A 21,937-nucleotide genomic window follows, 5' to 3' on the forward strand; every position below is an offset into this window, starting at 1 on the left:
AGGGCCCCCATATGTTCAGAAACGGCCCTGGAAACAATACTGAAGCTACACAATCAAACAAGAAAACAATGAACTGTGTTATTGTTGGGCATTTGCCTTTCTTGCGTTCCTCTTCTTTTCTCACTTCTTTTGAAGCACAAGATGCTTTTTGGCACATTGTCAAATCATCCGATTTTACAGAAATATGTCACGTTCATGTCAGCTCGAGTGCATGCTGTCATTTGTGCATATGTCAGAAATGTTGCATATTTTTCAATTCACCTCAAACAGTTATGCAGATAATATAATTTGTAATAATTTTTGTAGTAAAACTAAAACCACTTTCACGATTCTCAGACATTTGCACCCCATTGTATATCTCTCCTACGGTTTATATTTTAAAACCTTTTAATATGTTTGTTACATTTACTGAGAGTACTTTATGTTTGAGTTTCCTAATATGGCTGCATGATCTTGTTTCATAAAGTCTCTGCAGGTGTTTTCACGGTCCATTGAGTGAAGTTTATTTCTAAAGTGTGAACTAAAGCCCTGATCTTATAAATCACCTGAAATGTTGAAGTACTTTTTCAAATTCAAAAGACACCAAAAGGAAATCAAAATAACTGAATATTATTTCATTTATTGAATTTTGACAACAGAAAACAGCACTGAATAACAAAAGCACACATATACTTGTCTGAATAGAAGTCACTGTTAGTCTCCATGTGAGACATGAGTGAGAAGAGCAGAAGAGAATCCAGAGGATCTACTCAGAACACTGATCTCTCCTCACTTCTCCAGTGACTGACGGCTGGTCTTTCTGTCTGGCCTCACAGCTCACTGTGACCGCCTTCATCCACTCCTCCTGAGAGAGAGTCAGACTGCTGCTCCAGCTGTACAGACCGTCCTTCTCCAGGACCCCAGCACTGCTCTTCTCAGACCTGCTGCTCCCGTCCACCTTCCAGTTCAGGCTCCAGTCTGAGGGGAAGCCCTTGCTGGCCACACACATCAGTGTTGCTGTGTTCTTTGTGGAAATCTCTTCACTGGAGGGCAGCAGGATGCTCACGGCAGGACGAGTGTTGCCTGACAAATACACAATAGACAACTTAGGAAAAAAGAAAAGATTTCTTTCTCCAGGTTAAAAATAAATAAATTACATTCATAGATTTTTTTTTGTACTTAATTTATTATTTTTTTATTTTTTTTATTTTCATTTTGATCTGTTCACTCAAATAAATAAATAAATAAATAAATACTGACTCTGAATGACCAAAATGTCAGTTTGACGGTCTGATGAAATTATCAATAAAGTGCACCATAAATTTGGATGTTTGCAGCTAGATTTACACAAAAGTTGAAGAATGTCTTTCCGTCATATATTTCTCTTTACATTAAGAAACAATGAAAAAGACATCGCCCGACCTCAACAGTAGGATACAAAATATTCTGTACAATACTTCACTTTTAACAGATAGTTTGATGAAAATTCCTACAGTAATACTTTATATCTTCCATATTACATTAATAAACATTTCATATTGAAGGACCATTTTTATGAACTCATGATAATGTCAGTAATTTAAACAGAGGCATGAACAGCTACAAAAACTGAATCACATCTCACTTCTGTACGAGCAACAAATTCACATGTGCTGACAACAAATACATTAGCCTAAGTGTCTTAAAATTTCACGTTAATTTCTTGAAAAACAGACAAATTATTAAATGAGTCTAATCAGGTATATAAAAATAATGAATAAATAAATAAATCACAACATTAGAAGCAGGTGGGAGTTATAGGCTACATTTTCTTGTTTAGTGACAAGTTGGAAACAGAAAAATATTTGACCAAAACAATTTAAAAAAGTGAGACAAATCCCTCAACTCATAGTGTTACAATCATACATAAAACACACATTCAACATAATTATAAAACATATGCAACATTAAAAGAATGATTTGCTGATTTACTTACTGCCAACATCCAGTTTGGTGCCGCTGCCGAAAGTGTACCACAGTGATACAAACTAATAGAACAGCTGTACAAAAACCTCTGAGCGCTTCACTAACCGCACTTTAAACACATGATCACAAACACATCTTTACACAACACACATACAAACATACTTTCATTTATTTTATTATTCATATTGTGGACAACTGCTAATAAAAATATGAATAGTTCATAATATGCATTTAAATTTAAAAATATAACATTGTTTTATGATTGCATGTTTTAACTCCTCATAACTCTTGTGATGAAGTCTGTGTTGAATGTTCATGAGAAATCAAAACATTGAAAAAAACTTCCTGAGAATATCCACTGACTGGAATGCAATGTATTTAATAACTTAGAATAAAGACATACTGTTAATATTCATAAATGTAATATTCTTTTAATAATGTATTCTCATCGCTGCTGTTCTCCTGTAACAGTCACATTTGCTGGTGAGAGGAAACAGTTTTGAATGTGTGTCCCACCCCTCTGATTAAAGCACAATATCAGACTGTCTGTTAGTCAGGACTGTCAAACCAACATCACTGTTCCTTCAGTTCTCACTCATTCACAGTAAAGATGACATCACACGCTCTCATTATCTGCTCTCTTCTGCTTTTCACTGCTGGTGAGATTCATTTTAAAAATCTAATTCAAGCAGTGATCATTAAATCAGAGAGGAAAGATTTTCTCAGCAGTCAGATTTTCGGTCTGGAAGTAACTTTGGCTCTTATTTTAAGTGCTGTGTATGAATGTTCTGAATATGTTTGTGTCTGTAAATGTTCATTGATGTTTGTCATGATTGTTTGACTGTAACACTGATTGATGCTTCTGTTGTGGCAGGTTGTTTTGGGGAGATTATTCTGACTCAGAGTCCCACAGTGAAGATGGTGTCAGTGGGAGACAGTGTCACTCTCAACTGCGGGTCCAGCAGTACTGCTTTTACATCTAGTTTAGCCTGGTATCTGCAGAGACCTGGAGAAACCCCCAAACTCCTCTTCTCTAGTGTCAGTAGCAGAGTGTCTGGAGTTTCTGACAGATTCACTGATGAGAGATCAGGAACAAACTTTATGCTAAAAATAAGAAATATCCAGACTGAAGATGCAGGAGATTATTATTGTCAACAGCATTATGAGTATCCACTCACACAGTGATAAAGAGTCGCACAAAAACCTCCTTCAGTGAAAGAGGAACTACTGATACAAACACAGTTACACAGTTAAAGATTCGCTCAAATGGAAGTTTCTTTACAGTTTTTCTCAGTCAATTTTATACATTTCTCCAAACTATAATCATTGCTCTCAAAACAATTCACACAGCCGACGAAACAGGCACTCAAATTTGCATAACAATGAAATTTCACTGCATAATGAAGCAACATATTCTTTCCTGATAATGCATTTATTAAAACTAAATACTAACATCAAAACTATAGATGTGTTCTCTGTTGAATTCATAACATTTTCAGCTATAGACAACTCTATGATTTAAATAACACATTTATCATAAAAATCCACAATAAAGACCTTTTTCCATCTGTTTTCATAAATTGTCTCTAAATTTCTAGTTGTTCCTGCTCTTCCTCTGGAAGGATGATGAAGAAGTTTACTGTAAAATAAACAAACAACAATCTTGCTCAATTGTATGGACCTAAGGCAGCACTATAAGCACAGATAGTACAGTAATTGTGGACATTGATTGACTGGCATGCAGAGGAATGGCATTTCTCCCTCTTCTTTTTTGTTGAGATTGATGTCACTGTAGATCTGCTCACATTAGGCCGAAAACTTTGTGTGTCTCAGAGACACTGTGATTCATAATATGATAAATTAGAGGAACATCAGATCATTTGAGCCTCTTGTGTCTTCTTTACTCTTTCTCTTTACTGCTGTCCTCTTTCTCTCTGCTCACCATCATTACACAATCTCCATTTGGTCTTTCTTCAACTCTTTCAATGCAGTTCTCACCCCTGAAAAGAGTTGAGAAAACCTTCCCATTTTCTAAACTCTTCTTCCTCCTATTTCCTCTTCCTTTACCCACTCTACCTCTTCTCATTTTGCACCTCTTCTTTGTGTTGTTCTTCTTTTTCCTCATTGTTTGTTTGCTCTGAATTTTCATATTTGACCCCATTTATAGATAGCAAAGTCATGACAGTTGTGTGAAAAATTTAGTACATTTCGTTTTCTTTGCTGTGTGCTTTACTAACACAGCAGATATCAGTATGAAGGCATTTGACAACCTGACATGTGCATTTGAGAGTATGACTTTAATTTAGTTATTTGTGTTAACTTTTTTAAAAGCATGAAGTTTAGATCAGAGAAATTTGTATGTAGTGTTTCGAGAAAATGAGGTTAATCAAGAAAAATGCACAATCTGTTTAGGACAATTACAAAGTGTTCAGATGGCTGTGTTAACTGTTTTGAGAGCAGTGACCTGAGTTTAGAGAGATGCGTAAAATCGATTGAGAAAAACTGTAAGACAAGACTTGAGGAGAGTCAAGAGCACCGATATCAAAACTAACTCTAATAGAGAGACAGCTCTTCTTCAAGACACTCGACTCCTCATTTCTCAGAAGAATAATGGAAAAACACATCCAAAAGAATAAAGAGAAGTCTCTCCCTCCCTCTTTCTTTCTATTCTTATTTAACACACAATCACACACTTGACTTCAATACACTCAACCACACAGCACAATTTCACTCAATATCAAAGAACTACAATTCACTTCACAGTCAAACACTTCTTCCTCTCTCCATGGAAAGACACAAACTGAGGGGTTTTGAAGCCTCTCAGTAACCTGTAACATCTGCCTCCACTAATTATCCCTCATAATGAAGCTCATTAGTGGCTTGTACATCTGAAACAACACCAGCAGAGGGAGACAAAGAGAGAGAAAGTGCTGTTCCAAAACAGAAAATACCTGTTGAATTACAAAGAGATAGAACAGTAGTATTCAATAGTACACTTATCATATGACTTCAGAAGAAATGGATTTAATCACTGGAGTTGTGTGGATTACTTTTCTGCTGGCTTTATGTGATTTTTGGAGCATCAAAGTTTTGGTCATCATTCACAAGCATTTGTATGGACCAGCAGAGATGAAATATTCCACTAAAAATCTTCATTTGTGTTCTGCAGAAGAATGTCATACACATATGGGATTGCATGAGGGTGAGTAATTGATGAGAGAATTCTCATTTTTGGGTGAACTGTCTCTTTAAGAGAACACATACCAGTATCTGCTTCTTTTCTTCATGTAAAGTGCAGGTCTAATTGTGTTACTCAATGCTGAAAGTTATGTGTAGTCACTGTTGTTCCCTGATAGTATTTATGAAGGGCAGGGACAATTTTAAAACTAGAGACTGATTCTTTGACTCCTTTATTAGTCTATGGCTTGGTTGTTCACTGGTTATCTATATTAATAGGTTAGTGCCCGCTTGGTATTGGATTGTAATGGTACATTGAGTCCGTCTCTGTTCTTCTTTCTCTTGGGTCACACTAATAAGATATGAAAAGTAGCTCTGTACCGTATATATTGCATTTATAGGGTTATTTGCTGATTTACTTACTGCCAACATCCAGTCTGGTGCCGCTGCCAAAAGTCCACCACAGTGATACAAACTAATAGAACAGCTGTACAAAAACCTCTGAGCGCTTCACTATATTATTATGACTATTTACCTGAATAAATCAAAGAACGAGAAGATGTATTTACTTAATTGAGAAACACTAAGGCAACATGTTTTTAATGTTTATATCTACATTAATATTTAACTTTGAACACACTCCTTTATTTTAAATAGCATAATATCAGAGCATTCATTTTTACTGTGGTATTGAATTTCAAATATCAAGAATTGTGAAATATCACTGGTATTGGTACCAACTAATTGGAGTTCTAAACGTAATTTTGGGAGGAATATCTTAATCATCACTAGAGTATATAAAGGGTCACATGACTCTATCCAGCGTCAATTCTTCTGGCATCCCTCCATCACCCCATCTCATCTCCACCTTCGTTTTGCATTGTCATTGTCTACATTCATTTCCATTTAATCCATTAACATTTATTATCTCTTCATGTAGTCTGTGGGGAATCTGGATTCTCCATTGCAGACAGCGAGCCAAACCAGTTACTGTTACCTCAAGATTATATAAACAATCCAACAATGTGAAAGAGAACATATAATATGTATATATATATATATATTGCATATTCTGGTCAGGTGGCCGGAGATTTTGCCCAATAGAAACAGGATTTGCTCAGCAAAAATTAAAGTCAGATGGAACATTGTGATTGGCACATTTATTTATTTATTTTTTTGAGAGATGAAAATTCAAACACATTCAAATAAACACTCATGCAGTTAACTCACTTCAGCAAACTGCTACACATTTAGGAATATTTTCATTTTAAATTCATATGAACACTCTGATCTTATAAAAGCGTTAAATGACTGTTATAAATACACACAAAAACTCAACTTCATAAAAACTCCAGAAGTCCATTTAATCTCATGTCCTCAATGACCCAATGTGCTTATTTTTATGATTTTCTCACAGCAATCCAGACTGTATAATGTCAGTGAGAGCTCTCTGAAGAAATAAACACTATTAATTCTATTGATTGATGTCTGTTTTACTCAAAGAGGGTATTTCCAGAGAGAGTCACTTTGCATTGACATCACACGCTTCAGTGATCAGAGAGTGTTTATAACTGTGAGTCAAACACTTTATAACACATTGCTGTTTTTCATTGTACAAAACCAACAAACACAAAAATGAATTTCTTCATCTTTATTTGGATTATGGGAGCTTTTATTCCAGGTAACATCAAATGAAATCTTCTCACTGATTTACTTATTTTTAAGACTTTCATGTACAGTAAATTTAAAGATTTTGATCAAATGTTATTTTCTCCTGATCAGAATCCAGAGGAGTCACTGTAACTCAGACTGAAGTTGTAACTATAACTGAAGGAAAAACAGCCACTATAGAGTGTAAAACTGATGCTGGAATAGATGGCTATGGTTTATCTTGGTATCAGCAGAAACCTGGAGAAGCTCCAAAACTCATCATATATAGCGTAAATGATCGGTTTGGTAATAGTTTTCAGCGATTCAGTGGAAATGGACAAAGTGGTGGAACTGATTTCACTCTGACCATCAGTGGAGTCCAGACTGAAGATGCAGCACATTATTACTGTCAGAGTAGACACTACATCAACAGTAAATATGTGTTCACACAGTGATAAAGAGTCGTACAAAAACCTCTGTCAGTCACACTGCACTGATACACTGACAGATACTGCAGCTGCTCACACACACACTAACACTAACACACACACACACACACACACACACACACACTAACACTCATTTTTATAATTATTATAATTATTGCATTCATAGTTTTATATATGAATTTCATAAGTTATCTGTTCCCCTCTAAACTGAACTGAATGAACGATATAACAACTAATATTATTTACTACCCTGTTGTTTGTTTGAACAGTCAAACACTGATGATTGACAATCAAATAAAAGAATAGTAAAACAAAGCTGTGATTCACAGAAAACAATATATCCTTGATGATGGACATCATTAAACTGAACACTGTAAGACTTTAGTTCAGTGTGATCAACTGAAAGTTTCCAGAGATGATAAACAGGACAAACACTGAGCAGATGTGTGTGACACAAACAGCATCATTGATATTGAGTTTTGAACAGTTGATTGAAACATTCAGAAGGTCAGTATGACTGCTGAGATCAGCCTCAGAGTAAACTGATGAATATGATCAAAGCTCATCTCTCCATTAGTCAAACTCAACTGTCTCATTCACACAATAAAGAGTCAAATAGTGAAACTCATATTTGCATCATCAGGGTGGAGTGATTCTGTTCCTCTCAGAATAGAGCAGCTCCATCAGCAGATGTTCACATCGTAATACCATCAACACTTCAAATAAAGATGTGAACTCATTTGTGCAAAAGATCAGATTTCATAGTTTCATTGAAGAACACGAGATGCTCTTTGATACATTCTCAAATCGTGCTGGATAACATGATCATCAGGTTATGAACAAACGTTTGGAGTCCAAACCAGCTCATGCTGTCATTGAAACTAAATGGAAACATTTAAACATACAATTCATGCACATCTTTAAATTCACCTCAAATAGTACACATAATATAATTTGCAGATGTGGAATGTAATGAATTATAACCACTCTCACAAATTTTTCTAAATAAATCATAGTACTTTTGCCTCAGTTGATTACAAATTATTCAGCTTCACTACATTTATTTTTTAGCTTCCACTAATTGCATCCGTACTCCGAAAGGAGATATTCACAAGATGGGGGTTCCCACATTCCTTCTGTCTGATCAGGGTTCCCAGTTTGTCTCTGTTTTCAGAGATCTGTGTGAGACTTGGATGGTAACTCCAAAGGTCACTACAGTTTACCATCCCCAGACCAATATGACGGAACGGGTAAACCATACCTTAAAATACATGATCTCGTCTTATGTTGAAGAAAACCACAAGAAATGGGATGCACACCTTCCCGAGCTGAAGTTTGCCATTAACTCAGCAGTGCAGGAAACAACTGGAGTGTCACCAGATGAACTTCAGCTGGGCCAGAAACTTCAGAGTCCCATAGATCAATTATTTCATTAATTAACTTCCACTAATGATGTGGTCCATCGCCTAAAACAAATGCAATCCAGTGTTGCAGAATGTTCAAAAGGAAACATGTTTTAGACCACAGCTGTCAGCTGATAAAAGGCGAATGCTTCTGTGTAGTAAAAAAAAACGTCAATTGTTCTTTCTGGGTTGATATTACACTTTTTAAATGAATACACTACATGTCTGAGTGTGTAGTGCATATTGTGAGTGTATAATGTAGCTATCGTAGGTCATTTGACACACCGCTACTGTGTTTTTATCCAAAAGAGAGATTGTTTGATGCGGTGAGGACATGCGGCCACTGTACCACAAATGGAATTGCTTTGCATCTCTTTTCAAATAGTAAATATAGGCCTACTTGACAGACTCGTATACACACCCCAGGAGAGAGGAATAAATTAAATGGCCATTTCTGACCACAAGGGGGAGACACAGCAGCTGCAATGCTCGCCAGTGTCAGTTTCTGTCCATCAGTAACCTCTCTGAAACCTTTATAGAAAATAATCAAATATAATCATGAAAAATAAAGAATGAAATCATAATGAATCTGAATTTAAAAGATAAATAAAAACCTGAAATAACCCATTAGAGAACATTCTGTACGGCTGAATGAAGGAACTGCTGAATGTCTCTCCTTGAACACTGAAATTGTGTAATTTACCTAAACATTTAAATCTTTGAGTTGAAGATTTGTTGGATGTGCTAATATTGAAACCAGAACAGAGAGTAGAAAATTACTTAAACATCACACTCTACTTATAAAACTGGATTTAAACTTTTATACATTTGTATATACTATACTATTATTATCATTAAATTACAGTGGAATAGATGTTCAACTGTTTGCTTATTTAATTGTTGAGCTATTTAATGTTGTTCACGCTCAGAAATACCTTGTGACATTACTAAATATTTAGAAATGACCAGAAAAGGACCAGTGGAGTGTTGTGTACAATATTTAAATCCAGAATGAGTCACTTTACATATTCAGCACATGCTTCAGTGATCTGAGAGTGTTTATAGTGCTGTGAGTTTAACACTTCATCAACACACAACACAACAACAATGATATTCATCACCTTCTTCATCTGGACTCTCACGGTGTTTGCTCGAGGTTTGTAACATATGACTTTTAAAATTAGAAGTTTAATTGTGTGTTAAGTATACATATTTTGTCAATTTAAAATCAAAACTTCTTGGTTTAATTTATTCTGATTTATTTCAGAGTGTGATGGACAGATCACAGTCACTCAGAGTCCCTCAATAACAGCAGCTCAACCAGGACAAGAAGTTAAAATAATCTGTAAAACCAGCAGTAACGTCTACTGGGAGAGTACTTATGGCTCCCGCTTAGCCTGGTACTTACAGAAACCTGGAGAAGCTCCTAAACTCCTCATTTATCTGGCCAACAGAGTGCAGTCTGGAACTCCATCTAGATTCAGTGGCAGTGGATCTGATAGTGATTTCACTCTGACCATCAGTGGAGTCCAGACTGAAGATGCAGGACATTATTACTGTCAGAGTTATCACAGTGGTGGTGTGTTCACACAGTGATAAAGAGTCATACAAAAACCTCTGTCAGTCACACTGCACTGATACACTGACAGATACTGCAGCTGCTCACACACACACACACACACACACACACACACACACCATGTGGAGAATCAAAAAGGACATTTAAACAAGGATTGAACACATATTTTGTTGGTCAGTATTTTTAAAGATAATCATTAGACATCGTGTTGATGTGATCATGATTCTTCAGGAGTAATTAATGGTCTCATGATACTTTCTGTCCATCATTGAACTGAACACCTGATTTCAGATGCTGTGTTCAGTCATTTCTGAACTTGATTTGCTCATCAGACATTTTCCCATCTCTGTTCAATCAATGACTCTGTTTCAAACCCTCCTGAGCTGCTTTGCTGTCTGTAGAATACTAACTAAAAATGAAACCTCTTCAGTGACTGACATGAAACACTGAACCACATGAGACTCATTTTAAACTTTGTGAGATGTTAACATGTTGCCAAGCTAATGATGCAACACACTAATAACCTCAAAAATACATAATATAATTATTTAACAAGTGTTTAAGTTTTTATTGAATACTAAATGAATGACTTTATTTCTTCTGTGGAACACAAAAGGAGATTGTAAGTCTCAGTCACCATTCACATTGATTCCATATTTTCCATTTAATTAAAGTGAATGGTGACTGGGGCTGAAATTCTGCTGAATATCTCCTTTTGTGTTCCACAGAGGACAGAAAGTCATACATAAGGTTTGGAACAACATGAGGGTGAGTAAATGATGACAATTATAATGTTTGTGTGAACTATTCCTTTAAAACTCCCACAGCATGAAACAACATAATGAGAGACTTTGAGTGTGTGTTTGCTATTAGACAAACCATTTAATGATCTTTGAACAGACCATAATATGATCAGATGTCACAACAGGTGCTCTCCACCATTAAAAAAATCTGTCCAAACTTGTGGACCTACAGTACAGAAAAAAGTCTTCATCTTGTGTTACAGATGAGCTGGTGCAGTTTATTAGTTGCATAAATTTTATGAAGATGTCACTTAAATAACTTCATAACTGTCGAACGACTCAATAGAGCAGAAGTGAAACTGGTGTGTTCCAGTTCAGATCATTTAACCAATCAAACAGTGAATCTGAGAGTGTGAGATTCACACTGCATTGAATTAGAATCAAATACACCGTCTAGATTCAGTGGCAGTGGATCTAAGAGTGATTTTACACTGACCATCAGTGGAGTCCAGACTGAAGATGCAGGACATTATTACTGTCTGAGTTTCCACTACATCAACAGTATTCATCTGTTCACACAGTGATAAAGAGTCGTACAAAAACCTCTGTCAGTCACACTGCACTGATACACTGACAGATACTGCAGCTGCTCACACACACACACACACACACACACACACACACACACACACACACACACGCACACACACACACAGTCTCCCAATAGTTTATTAATTTAGGTGCACTTTGATGGTTTTGATCATGAGTAGAAATAATCACCAGAGAGAACTTTTAGTCGGTCTTGATTAAAGTTTTTCATTCCAGCCACATAAAACATCAGATCTACAGTGCACAATCACAAACAAGACAAGACACACTTCACAGACATCTTACATTAAGAGAACACTCTGTAATACACACACACACTGTAAACAATACATATATACTCTTGTAGACATTACAAACAACATATAAACAATAAACAGTGTACGAGAGCTTGAGAGTGTTGCTATGCAACTGAATTATTCATGTTTCATGGTTAATTTGGCACTGCAAACAGATCTAACAGAAATAAAGATGAACCTACTGTAATACATGACTCAATGCAACCTAACAAACAAACAAACAAACAAACAGTCTGTAAACAGACCATTGAATATTAGTAATATTTGTGTATCAATTTACAGTAGCTTATTTTCCTGAACAAATCAATCAACTCTCTAATAATGGTGTATACTGAAACACTCAAACACGATATCGACTACTAGAGTTCAAAGATGACCTCTGACCTTACCCATCATAGAAGCTTTATTGAGGTTTGCTCATTTGTCAGGATTATTAATCATTTCACACTTCAGACGCACACTTCTTCATCTAGACTCATATGAAAAGATTAAAAGAAGTTTATATACAGTTCATACAAATTCTCTCCTGCTGACAAATTAGGAGTTAAATAGAATAAAAACAAAGGTCTGCTCATGTTTTTGCTGTATGAATGATTGATTGTCCATCTGTTTCTCCATCAGTTACTCTTGAGTTATCAGTTACTTGTCCACTCAAGAATTCAGCTGCTGAATTAAACATATTAACCACTTCACACAGTATAACCACTAAAGTACTGAAAGACAGTGGACAGGCTCATATAAAGGGAGAGGTGATGTAACATACATGTTGTTCAGGTATTAAAATAGATTCATCTAGTGCTGGAGTCTCTTGTTTGATCAAGTGTGTGTTGATAAAGTGATTTTTCAGGAGTCGCTCAAATGGAAGTTTCTTTAAGACAAGACTTGAGGAGAGTCAAGAGCACCGATATCAAAACTAACTCTAATAGAGAGACAGCTCTTCTTCAAGACACTCGACTCCTCATTTCTCAGAAGAATAATGGAAAAACACATCCAAAAGAATAAAGAGAAGTCTCTCCCTCCCTCTTTCTTTCTATTCTTATTTAACACACAATCACACACTTGACTTCAATACACTCAACCACACAGCACAATTTCACTCAATATCAAAGAACTACAATTCACTTCACAGTCAAACACTTCTTCCTCTCTCCATGGAAAGACACAAACTGAGGGGTTTTGAAGCCTCTCAGTAACCTGTAACATCTGCCTCCACTAATTATCCCTCATAATGAAGCTCATTAGTGGCTTGTACATCTGAAACAACACCAGCAGAGGGAGACAAAGAGAGAGAAAGTGCTGTTCCAAAACAGAAAATACCTGTTGAATTACACAGAGATGGAACAGTATTCAGTTATTGATGTGTGAAAAAGAAAATTGAGTGGGCCTTTATATTTGATAGTTCATGTCAGTTAAGGGAAAATGACAGATTTTATTTTATTTAGAGCAGATATATTTGTTAGAGGAGGATTTTAAGCTGTCATAATGGTCATGTTACAATGTACAAAGTTCCACCTACGGGGCATGTTGTGACATTCCACTTTCCTTTTTTCCAGGTAAATGGCAATAAAAAAAATGTACGCTGTATTCATGAAACAAGACCACATATTTGTATCATACATGCGTAAAATTAATGTGAATAAAGAAAAATACTTTGAACCCCAAGTGCATTTACACAAACTAAAGAAAAACAAAAAGTGTTAGTTTGTGTCCCGCTCTCCCCTAATAAAAGTATGCCGTTATATCAAAATGTGTTATGGAAACTGGACTGTTTATTCTACACTCCATTACATGTAAAACACCAAACAATTAAAACAAGGAAGTTTCTAGGATTTTATGCTAAAGGTTAGTCTCACTTAGATTTTTATTTTACACATTTTAATTTCATAACAAAATTTCATCAAATTGAATTGAGTAATCTTTAAAAAAATAAAATAAAATGAGTATTTGAAGTTTCATTAATTTAAACTTACACAATTAATTTTGCTGGAATTTTGTCATGAAATTGAAATGCTACATGATCTACGTGTAAATTTCCATTTAAACAATCATAAATAATATGTTTTATATCTTGTATGATGGCCAGAAATACGTTTTTCGGTCACTGATCAGGTGTCCAGGAGTTTTGTAGGGACAAGATGGAAACTCTTACATGGGAAATTTTCCTCACATTAGGCCACCAAAAGAATATGTGAGGAACAAAATCACCTGTTGTTGTGCTCAGATGATGTTGTCTATTTAAAGAGACAGTACAGATTTAGCATGTGTTTTGATAATCAATGTTAATAATTGTAACTAGAACAATTTATGCATGTAAACAATAAACATGTTACAAATATATATGCAATATAATAAATGGACACTGTAACCAAAATGTACCTATATGAATTGATATGGAATAAAATCAGAATCGTATCGAGAGCTTGTGAATCAGAATCCAAACAAATCTGGAAATCTGTAACAATACCCAGCCCAATATCAATCTAAAAATGTTTGTACTGGATACTATCCCCACCACATACCTCAATTGTTCATGGGTCCCTAAAATATTTCTGTACCCGAGGCCCAAAATTCAATTTTATTGTATAAACCAACAGAGCTCAAATATTCTTCTAAAAATCTTTGTTTGTGTTCTGCAGAAGAAAGAAAGTCATACACATCTAGTATGGTATGAGGGTAAATAAATGATGAGAGAACTTTCATTTTTGGGTGAACTGTCCCTTTAATATCTAAATTACTGCGACACATTTACTGAATGTTCTCACTTTTACTGCAAGTTTTAAATGCTCAACCACCATTATGCAGCACACACACACACACACACACACACACACACACACACACCATCAGATCTCCTGAAATCCATTGAGTATCATATCTTCAGTGACTTTCTGAGCACTTTTATGTGTGTTTTTTTCACACCTGTCCAGACTGTATAATGTCAGTGAGAGCTCTCTGAAGAAATAAACACTATTAATTCTATTGATTGATGTCTGTTTTACTCAAAGAGGGTATTTCCAGAGAGAGTCACTTTGCATTGACATCACACGCTTCAGTGATCAGAGAGTGTTTATAACTGTGAGTCAAACACTTTATAACACATTGCTGTTTTTCATTGTACAAAACCAACAAACACAAAAATGAATTTCTTCATCTTTATTTGGATTCTGGGAGCTTTTATTCCAGGTAACATCAAATGAAATCTTCTCACTGATTTACTTATTTTTAAGACTTTCATATACAGTAAATTTAAAGATTTTGATCAAATGTTATTTTCTCCTGATCAGAATCCAGAGGAGTCACTGTAACTCAGACTGAAGTTGTAACTATAACTGAAGGAAAAACAGCCACTATAGAGTGTAAAACTGATTCTGGAATCAATGGCTGGGGTTTAGCTTGGTATCAGCAGAAACCTGGAGAAGCTCCAAAACTCATCATTTATGGCGTAAACGAACAGTATGATGATAGTTTTCAGCGATTCAGTGGAAATGGACAAAGAGGTGGAACTGATTTCACTCTGACCATCAGTGGAGTCCAGACTGAAGATGCAGCACATTATTACTGTCAGAGTGTACACTACATCAACAGTAAAGATGTGTTCACACAGTGATAAAGAGTCGTACAAAAACCTCTGTCAGTCACACTGCACTGATACACTGACAGATACTGCAGCTGCTCACACACACACACACACACACACACACACACACACACACACACACACACACACACACACCATGTGGAGAATCAAAAAGGATATTTAAACAAGGATTGAACACATATTTTGTTGGTCAGTATTTTTAAAGATAATCATTAGACATCGTGTTGATGTGATCATGATTCTTCAGGAGTAATTAATGGTCTCATGATACTTTCTGTCCATCATTGAACTGAACACCTGATTTCAGATGCTGTGTTCAGTCATTTCTGAACTTGATTTGCTCATCAGACATTTTTCCATCTCTGTTCAATCAATGACTCTGTTTCAAACCCTCCTGAGCTGCTTTGCTGTCTGTAGAATACTAACTAAAAATGAAACCTCTTCAGTGACTGACATTAAACACTGATCCACATGAGACTCATTTTAAACTTTGTGAGATGTTAACATGTTGCCAAACTAATGATGCAACACACTAATAACCTCAAAAATACATAGCACACACAAACACTTGTTAAGGAATTATATTTTAACTGAATACTAAATGAATGACTTTATTTCTTCTGTGGAACACAAAAGGAGATTGTAAGTCTCAGTCACCATTCACATTCATTGTATATTTTCCATTTAATTAAAGCGAATGGTGACTGGGGCTGAAATTCTGTTGAGCATCTCATTTTGTGCAGGGGCGCAACTGCACATTTGCTGAGGGGTATGTGCAGGCATGGATTATGACTTGCAAAGGCCCCGGGGCCAATTATCTCCAAGGACCCCCCTCCCCTCCCACCATTTTTTCCTGTTCTTTCCCTTAGCTGCACATTCACAGTAATAGAAAGTGGAAGTTATGATGATCATGAATATTCAAAACGTTCTTACTCCGCGTCAAATGCCTGCGCTACCCCAGCGCTAAAAAAGCATTTGTACACATTGAACAGGGTTTACAGAGTCAAGATATTTTTCTCAACAAATCTAATATTAGCTACACAATGAATAATCAACAATGACGCAAATTAAGGCGTATGAAACACACTTCTTTAATGAATTAACTGTCAAATATACACGTATTTAATGCATCACATGAATCAAAAAATTATGTCACCATAAAACCACCCTGTTTTCCCCACGCCTGGCCTCAAAATACTGCTCTTATGTGAACCCGTCCTTAAAAATATTTTCCATAATTATGCTGTAATGCCACATTTGGCACCCAACGATAGGAGGGTAAATTAACAATATTTAGAGGTTTTTTTTTTTGTTGTTTTTTTTTTTTTGGGATGAATTAATGAATACATTCAGCGGTAAACATATTTAAACCATCTTCGTTAACAAATTAAAATAACTAAGCAAGAAAACACTGAAAAAGATAGGATAAACTGAAACCGAAAGTGAAAACGGAATTAAAAATGGAAAAAAAACTAAAATTAAAATTAAAACATTGAACATTGACAAACTTAAAATAAAAATAAAAACTAAATTAAAAAAAAATAAAATCACAACTATATTAACCTTGGTCTGAAGCGCCTGTTTTATGTTGTTGCTGTGAGTGGTCTGTGCCTGCGGGAGATTTGAGGTACCTGCTCTGAGACTGGCAGCAATGGGAGTTGGATCTTCGTGGAATTATCACCACATTCACAAAAAGTGGTGATATCCTCCTCTTTTTCTTCCCCAGAATGGGAAACGGTAGCAGCCCCTTCCCTTCTAGTGCAAGGCTCTGTGCTAATGCTAGCGATTTCCTCGTTGTTGTTGAAATCCAGTGGGTTTGCAAAGAAATTAGAAATTAAAGGAAATCTCTTCAGAAAAATAGCTTCCTTCGCTTCCCTGAACTTTTTGGATTTTCTTTTAAAAGGACCACTTGTTTTCCTTAGATCCATTGTTATGCATTAATTAGCAAACAAAAGTTATGTTCACTAGTCTAGCGGTAATAGGCATTACAATCTGATTGGACCAGTCATTTCAAGCGCCTTAGCCACTAAAATCTGATTGGGCCAGTAAAAACAGAAAAGCTGTAATTTCAAATATACACCTACTTAATTGGCTGTACTTCTATATTTGAAGGAGGGTCTTTTATAGTCATTCAACCAACTGTATTAAAAGTGTGTAAGTTTTGACAAAGTTTTGACAGAAAATTTTAAATCTCAACCATGCTAACAGACTTTATTTCTCTCTCTCTATGCCCATTTTTTTTATTTCCATTTAGAATAATCAATTTAGGCAAAAGAAAAAAAAGTGATATTCGGGTGGTGGGCACAGCGTCTCCATCTGTCTTTCCCTTCTTTCTTTATACAGTTATAATAATAATTGTATGTACAGGTGTGCTATTTGTACTTGGCACACCTGTACATACAAATGTGTCTATTTTACTATATACATACATACATACATACATACATACATACATACACACACACACACACACATTTGTATCTTATTCACATATCTTTATTTTTATTTTACTATCTGTGTACTGTTGTTGTCTCTGTGCACTAGAAGCTTCTTCTGTCACAAAAACAAATTACTTGTGTGTGCAATCATTTGCAATAAATCTCTTTCTGATTCTGATATAGTACTTTTTCCTATACCCTTCACACAAAGAAGCTCAAAGAGTGGTTCAAATAAATGTAATTTGTAACAGGATGGTACAATGGTTCTATAAGAGGTTTGGAGGCATTCATATTCACAGGGCCCAATAGTAACAGGAGTGCCAGCCAGGGAGCCCTCATAGACCAAACGTGTTGTTTAAGAGACCTTGTATAGGCTATAGGACCCATATATTCAAGCATAAATAAACATTTGGTTTCATTGTTGATGGGTTTTCTGTACCAAACTGGATCGTGCAACCTTAAAACCCATCTGATCTTCATCAAAGTAACAAGTATAGACAAACACAATGTGCTTCAGCTAAAAACACACAAACAATTATAATCTTTCATGTCTTTATTGAACACATCTCATTAAACATTCAAAGTGCTGTGGAAAATAAGTGAACTTTGTAAGTGACTACCTTGTTGTTGTTACCTGGATTATCCACAACAGTTTTTTAGTTTTGTGAGAGTTGTTCATGAGTCCTTGTTTGTCCTGAGAATTTAAACTTCCCACTGTTCTTCAGAAAAATCCTCCAGGTCCTGCACGTTCTTTGGTTTTCCAGCATCTTCTGCATATTTGACCCCTTTCCAACAGTGACAGTATGATTTTGAGATTCATCTTTTCACACTGGGGACAATTGATGGACTCATACACAACTATTACAAAGGGTGAAAACATTCACTGATGCTCAAGAAGGCAACATGATGCATCAAGAGCCGGGGGTGTAAACTTTTCACTTACTTTTTCCACAGCACTGTGAATGTTTAATGGGATGTGTTCAATAAAGACATGAAATATTATAATTGTTTGTGTTGTTATATTAAGCACATTGTGTTTGTCTATACTTGTGATGAAATGAAATTTTATGACCAATTAATGCAGAAAACCAATTAATTCCAAAGGGTTTACATACTTTTTCTTGCCACTGTATATTCTATCCCCTGATGCTAACCCTCACACAAAACTTTGTAGGGCTTTACTGGTTGTTTAGATCAGTGTTACTATCAGAAATAATTGGTAATAATTTCTTTAGTTATTAATTAATATTTAAATTAATTAATTGAATATAACTCATTAAAACCTCATATGGGACTCCAGTAAATGTAGTGCGCTACGTTTAGGAGCGGGTTTGGTTAGTAGCAATAATTAATAATTGTCAAAGATAATTATTAATTATTAAAATCAATAGAACATTGATAAGAATCAATGTTAGCTTTTTTAATCCTTTAAATCAACAATTATCAAAGATAATCGTTAATTGTTAACATCGATGAAACGTAAATTAAAATTAACACTAGCTTATTGATCATTCAAATTCAACAATCATCAAAGATAACTATCAATTATCAAAACATCAATAGAATATTAATAAGGATTAACATTGACGGGGCACCACCCTGGAAACAGGGACTAATAACCAGATAGTATAACAGTCTCTATATTAGATTGTTTTCTTAGGAAACTCGACATCAGAAGAATATCGATTTTCGGGAAAAAACAATGAACGAAGGCTTGAATCCGAGCACTGACATCCCGTCAGCATGACACAGGCATATGCAAAACAAACCAAAACACTTCTCTTTGTAATATAAACAAAGTTTATTTATGCAGTAATATCAATTAATAATGAATACAATGCAGTCAATAAACTTCCAACTTCCAACTACAAACTAAACAGTGATATGATTAGATATGGGAATCAAAATAATCCTATAACACATGAGGGTGTGTGTGTGTGTGTGGTTAGTACGAGAGAGAGAGAGAGAGCGAATTAAGTGACGGCCCTAAAGCCAATTTCGCGATCGTGGGAGAGAAAGCAGCTGTTAGTTTATCGCTCAGAGACGCGGTGGATGGCTCGTAAAAGTCCCACGTTCTTTGACTCTTTAATGGATAAACTCAGTTTGCCGTTCTCATCCGCGATGGCGGAAATACACAACAGTCCAATTTGGTTGGACCACAATACAGCAAAACAAATTTGTGATAATTAATACCCTGAGTATTAATAATGAGCGGATATGGCGGTCTGTAAACTGTACAAGTAAAAACCTTGAAACACAAGAATAACACACTATAATATTCTATCTCTGCCCAGACGTAAACCTCTTACTTGAATCGTATGAGGATGTAGAATGTGTGTTCATCCGTCCTTTAACTCCGACCCGGTTCCTTGAGGCTCAGGTGATGACAGGAGGCCGTTTCCTCGCTCTGTTGGTGGCTGCTGATTCTCGGCGGGCTGGCAGAGAACTCTTTAGAAATTTTAAATCTCTTCACTTCTGCAGGCAAACGGATGAAGATGCGGATTGCTCGGCGGTCTCCTTCGGATCCGTTAGAGTGTTCGGTTGAACACAGAGTAATCTCAACTCGTCCAGCGAGATGGAGATTATATGGCCACAGTTTCAAGTCGGACGTTACTTCCTTGTGCCACGAGGTTGCACCTGAGAGCAGCAATGAGCTACGTCTATACACGGTGAACAAAGTTGCTGGAAGCAAATCCCGGAAGCATTTCAGAGGTATTTCTACTCCTGATGATGTCATGGTTTGAGGGACGTTCTGTTGTGTGCCTCATCCAATAGGAGTTGAGAGTTCGATCCTTTAGTGAGCAAGGCTTCATGGGATTTGTAGTCTGTTTTGGACTCCCTTTGTTTGATTTTGGCGCGATTTTTATCAGTATAATTTATGACCTGGTATGTTGGGGCATGAGTTAGGTTTTAACTACTGTGTTAGGCCTGCCTTTGTCTTCTCTCTGAATACATGAGGCCCAACAACTTTCTGCATTTTTACATTAAAAAAAATCCTTCATTTAGTATGTTTTTTTAAAGCATTTTGATTTATGAGGACACTTGAGTGTTTGTTTATAGCATAATTATATGTGTATAATATAGAATAGGCTTTATACTCATTTTCTATCATCTCTTCGTTGTTCTCTCCATCTTAATGGCTGAGTAAATGGACCAGATGTTTCACAAAATATATATCTTAAATCTGCAATACCCTAATCTGTAATGTTTCTTGATATTGTTTAAAGTGGTCATGACATGAGGAATCAAATTTTCCTTGATCTTTTGACAAATAAGAGTTCATTGTATTATAAAAACCTCCTGTAAGTTTCAGAGCTTAAAATCCTCATTCCTCACTGCAAAAATAGCTTTGCTTAAAGCAGGTTCAACAGCCCGTTTGGAATGTGTGGGGCCTGTGATGTCACAAGGACCAAAAGACATTTGCATATGACTGTCTCTTCAGAAAGACAGATGCCTGCTTTTACATCATTACACCCTTGGCCCCACTCACTGGCTCTCTCAGTCATAAACAAACTGATGAGGAGAGAAGGGCTGATATTGAAGTCTTAAAGGGCAAAAGAGCTAAAAACCTAGCGTTTCAGTCAGAGAGCCAGAGACAGGGTGGGAAATTATAATATTTTACTAAATTATGACTGTTTCTGCTGCAAAAAAAACTGTATTAACATTACAAGTGTACCTCAGAAAAAAAATTAATATGGTAAAAAAAAAAAAGAGTAAGCCATGACCCCTTTAAATCATAATATCCTGTGTGGCAGTTCCTACCTGTTCTCTCGTCTGCATTAACAGAGGATCAGAATCAGAATCAGCTTTATTGCCAAGAATGCTTACACATACAAGGAATTTGTCTTGGTGACAGGAGCTTCCAGTGTACAACAATACAAAAACAGCAGCAAGACATAGATAATAAAAAATAAAAAATAATTATACACATACGTACATACACACAGACACACACATACATGCATACACATACGTAGCGCAAATCTTATACAGATATGTTATCTGTTATGTACAGTGCAGTTTTTTTTCTTTTTTTTTTTTTTCATTGTAA

At 35.8% G+C, this 21,937-nt stretch overlaps 4 gene segments (V, D, J or C); 3 read left to right on the forward strand and 1 right to left on the reverse strand.

The window, feature by feature from the left end:
- Positions 1–599: 599 nt before the first annotated feature.
- On the reverse strand, positions 600–2,104 carry LOC127434548 (Ig kappa-b4 chain C region-like). The segment is given in 3 exon segments: positions 600–1,062; positions 1,955–2,006; positions 2,099–2,104. Coding segments are annotated over 3 exon segments (375 nt in total).
- On the forward strand, positions 1,989–3,646 carry LOC127434709 (immunoglobulin kappa variable 4-1-like). The segment is given in 2 exon segments: positions 1,989–2,603; positions 2,819–3,646. Coding segments are annotated over 2 exon segments (360 nt in total).
- Positions 3,647–6,707: 3,061 nt separating this feature from the next.
- On the forward strand, positions 6,708–15,576 carry LOC127434706 (Ig kappa chain V region 3381-like). The segment is given in 2 exon segments: positions 6,708–6,802; positions 15,135–15,576. Coding segments are annotated over 2 exon segments (369 nt in total).
- On the forward strand, positions 9,698–11,143 carry LOC127434699 (Ig kappa chain V region S211-like). The segment is given in 2 exon segments: positions 9,698–9,779; positions 9,891–11,143. Coding segments are annotated over 2 exon segments (378 nt in total).
- Positions 15,577–21,937: the final 6,361 nt, after the last annotated feature.

This window comes from Myxocyprinus asiaticus, chromosome 44, assembly GCF_019703515.2.
Source record: "Myxocyprinus asiaticus isolate MX2 ecotype Aquarium Trade chromosome 44, UBuf_Myxa_2, whole genome shotgun sequence".
NCBI lineage: Eukaryota > Metazoa > Chordata > Actinopteri > Cypriniformes > Catostomidae > Myxocyprinus > Myxocyprinus asiaticus.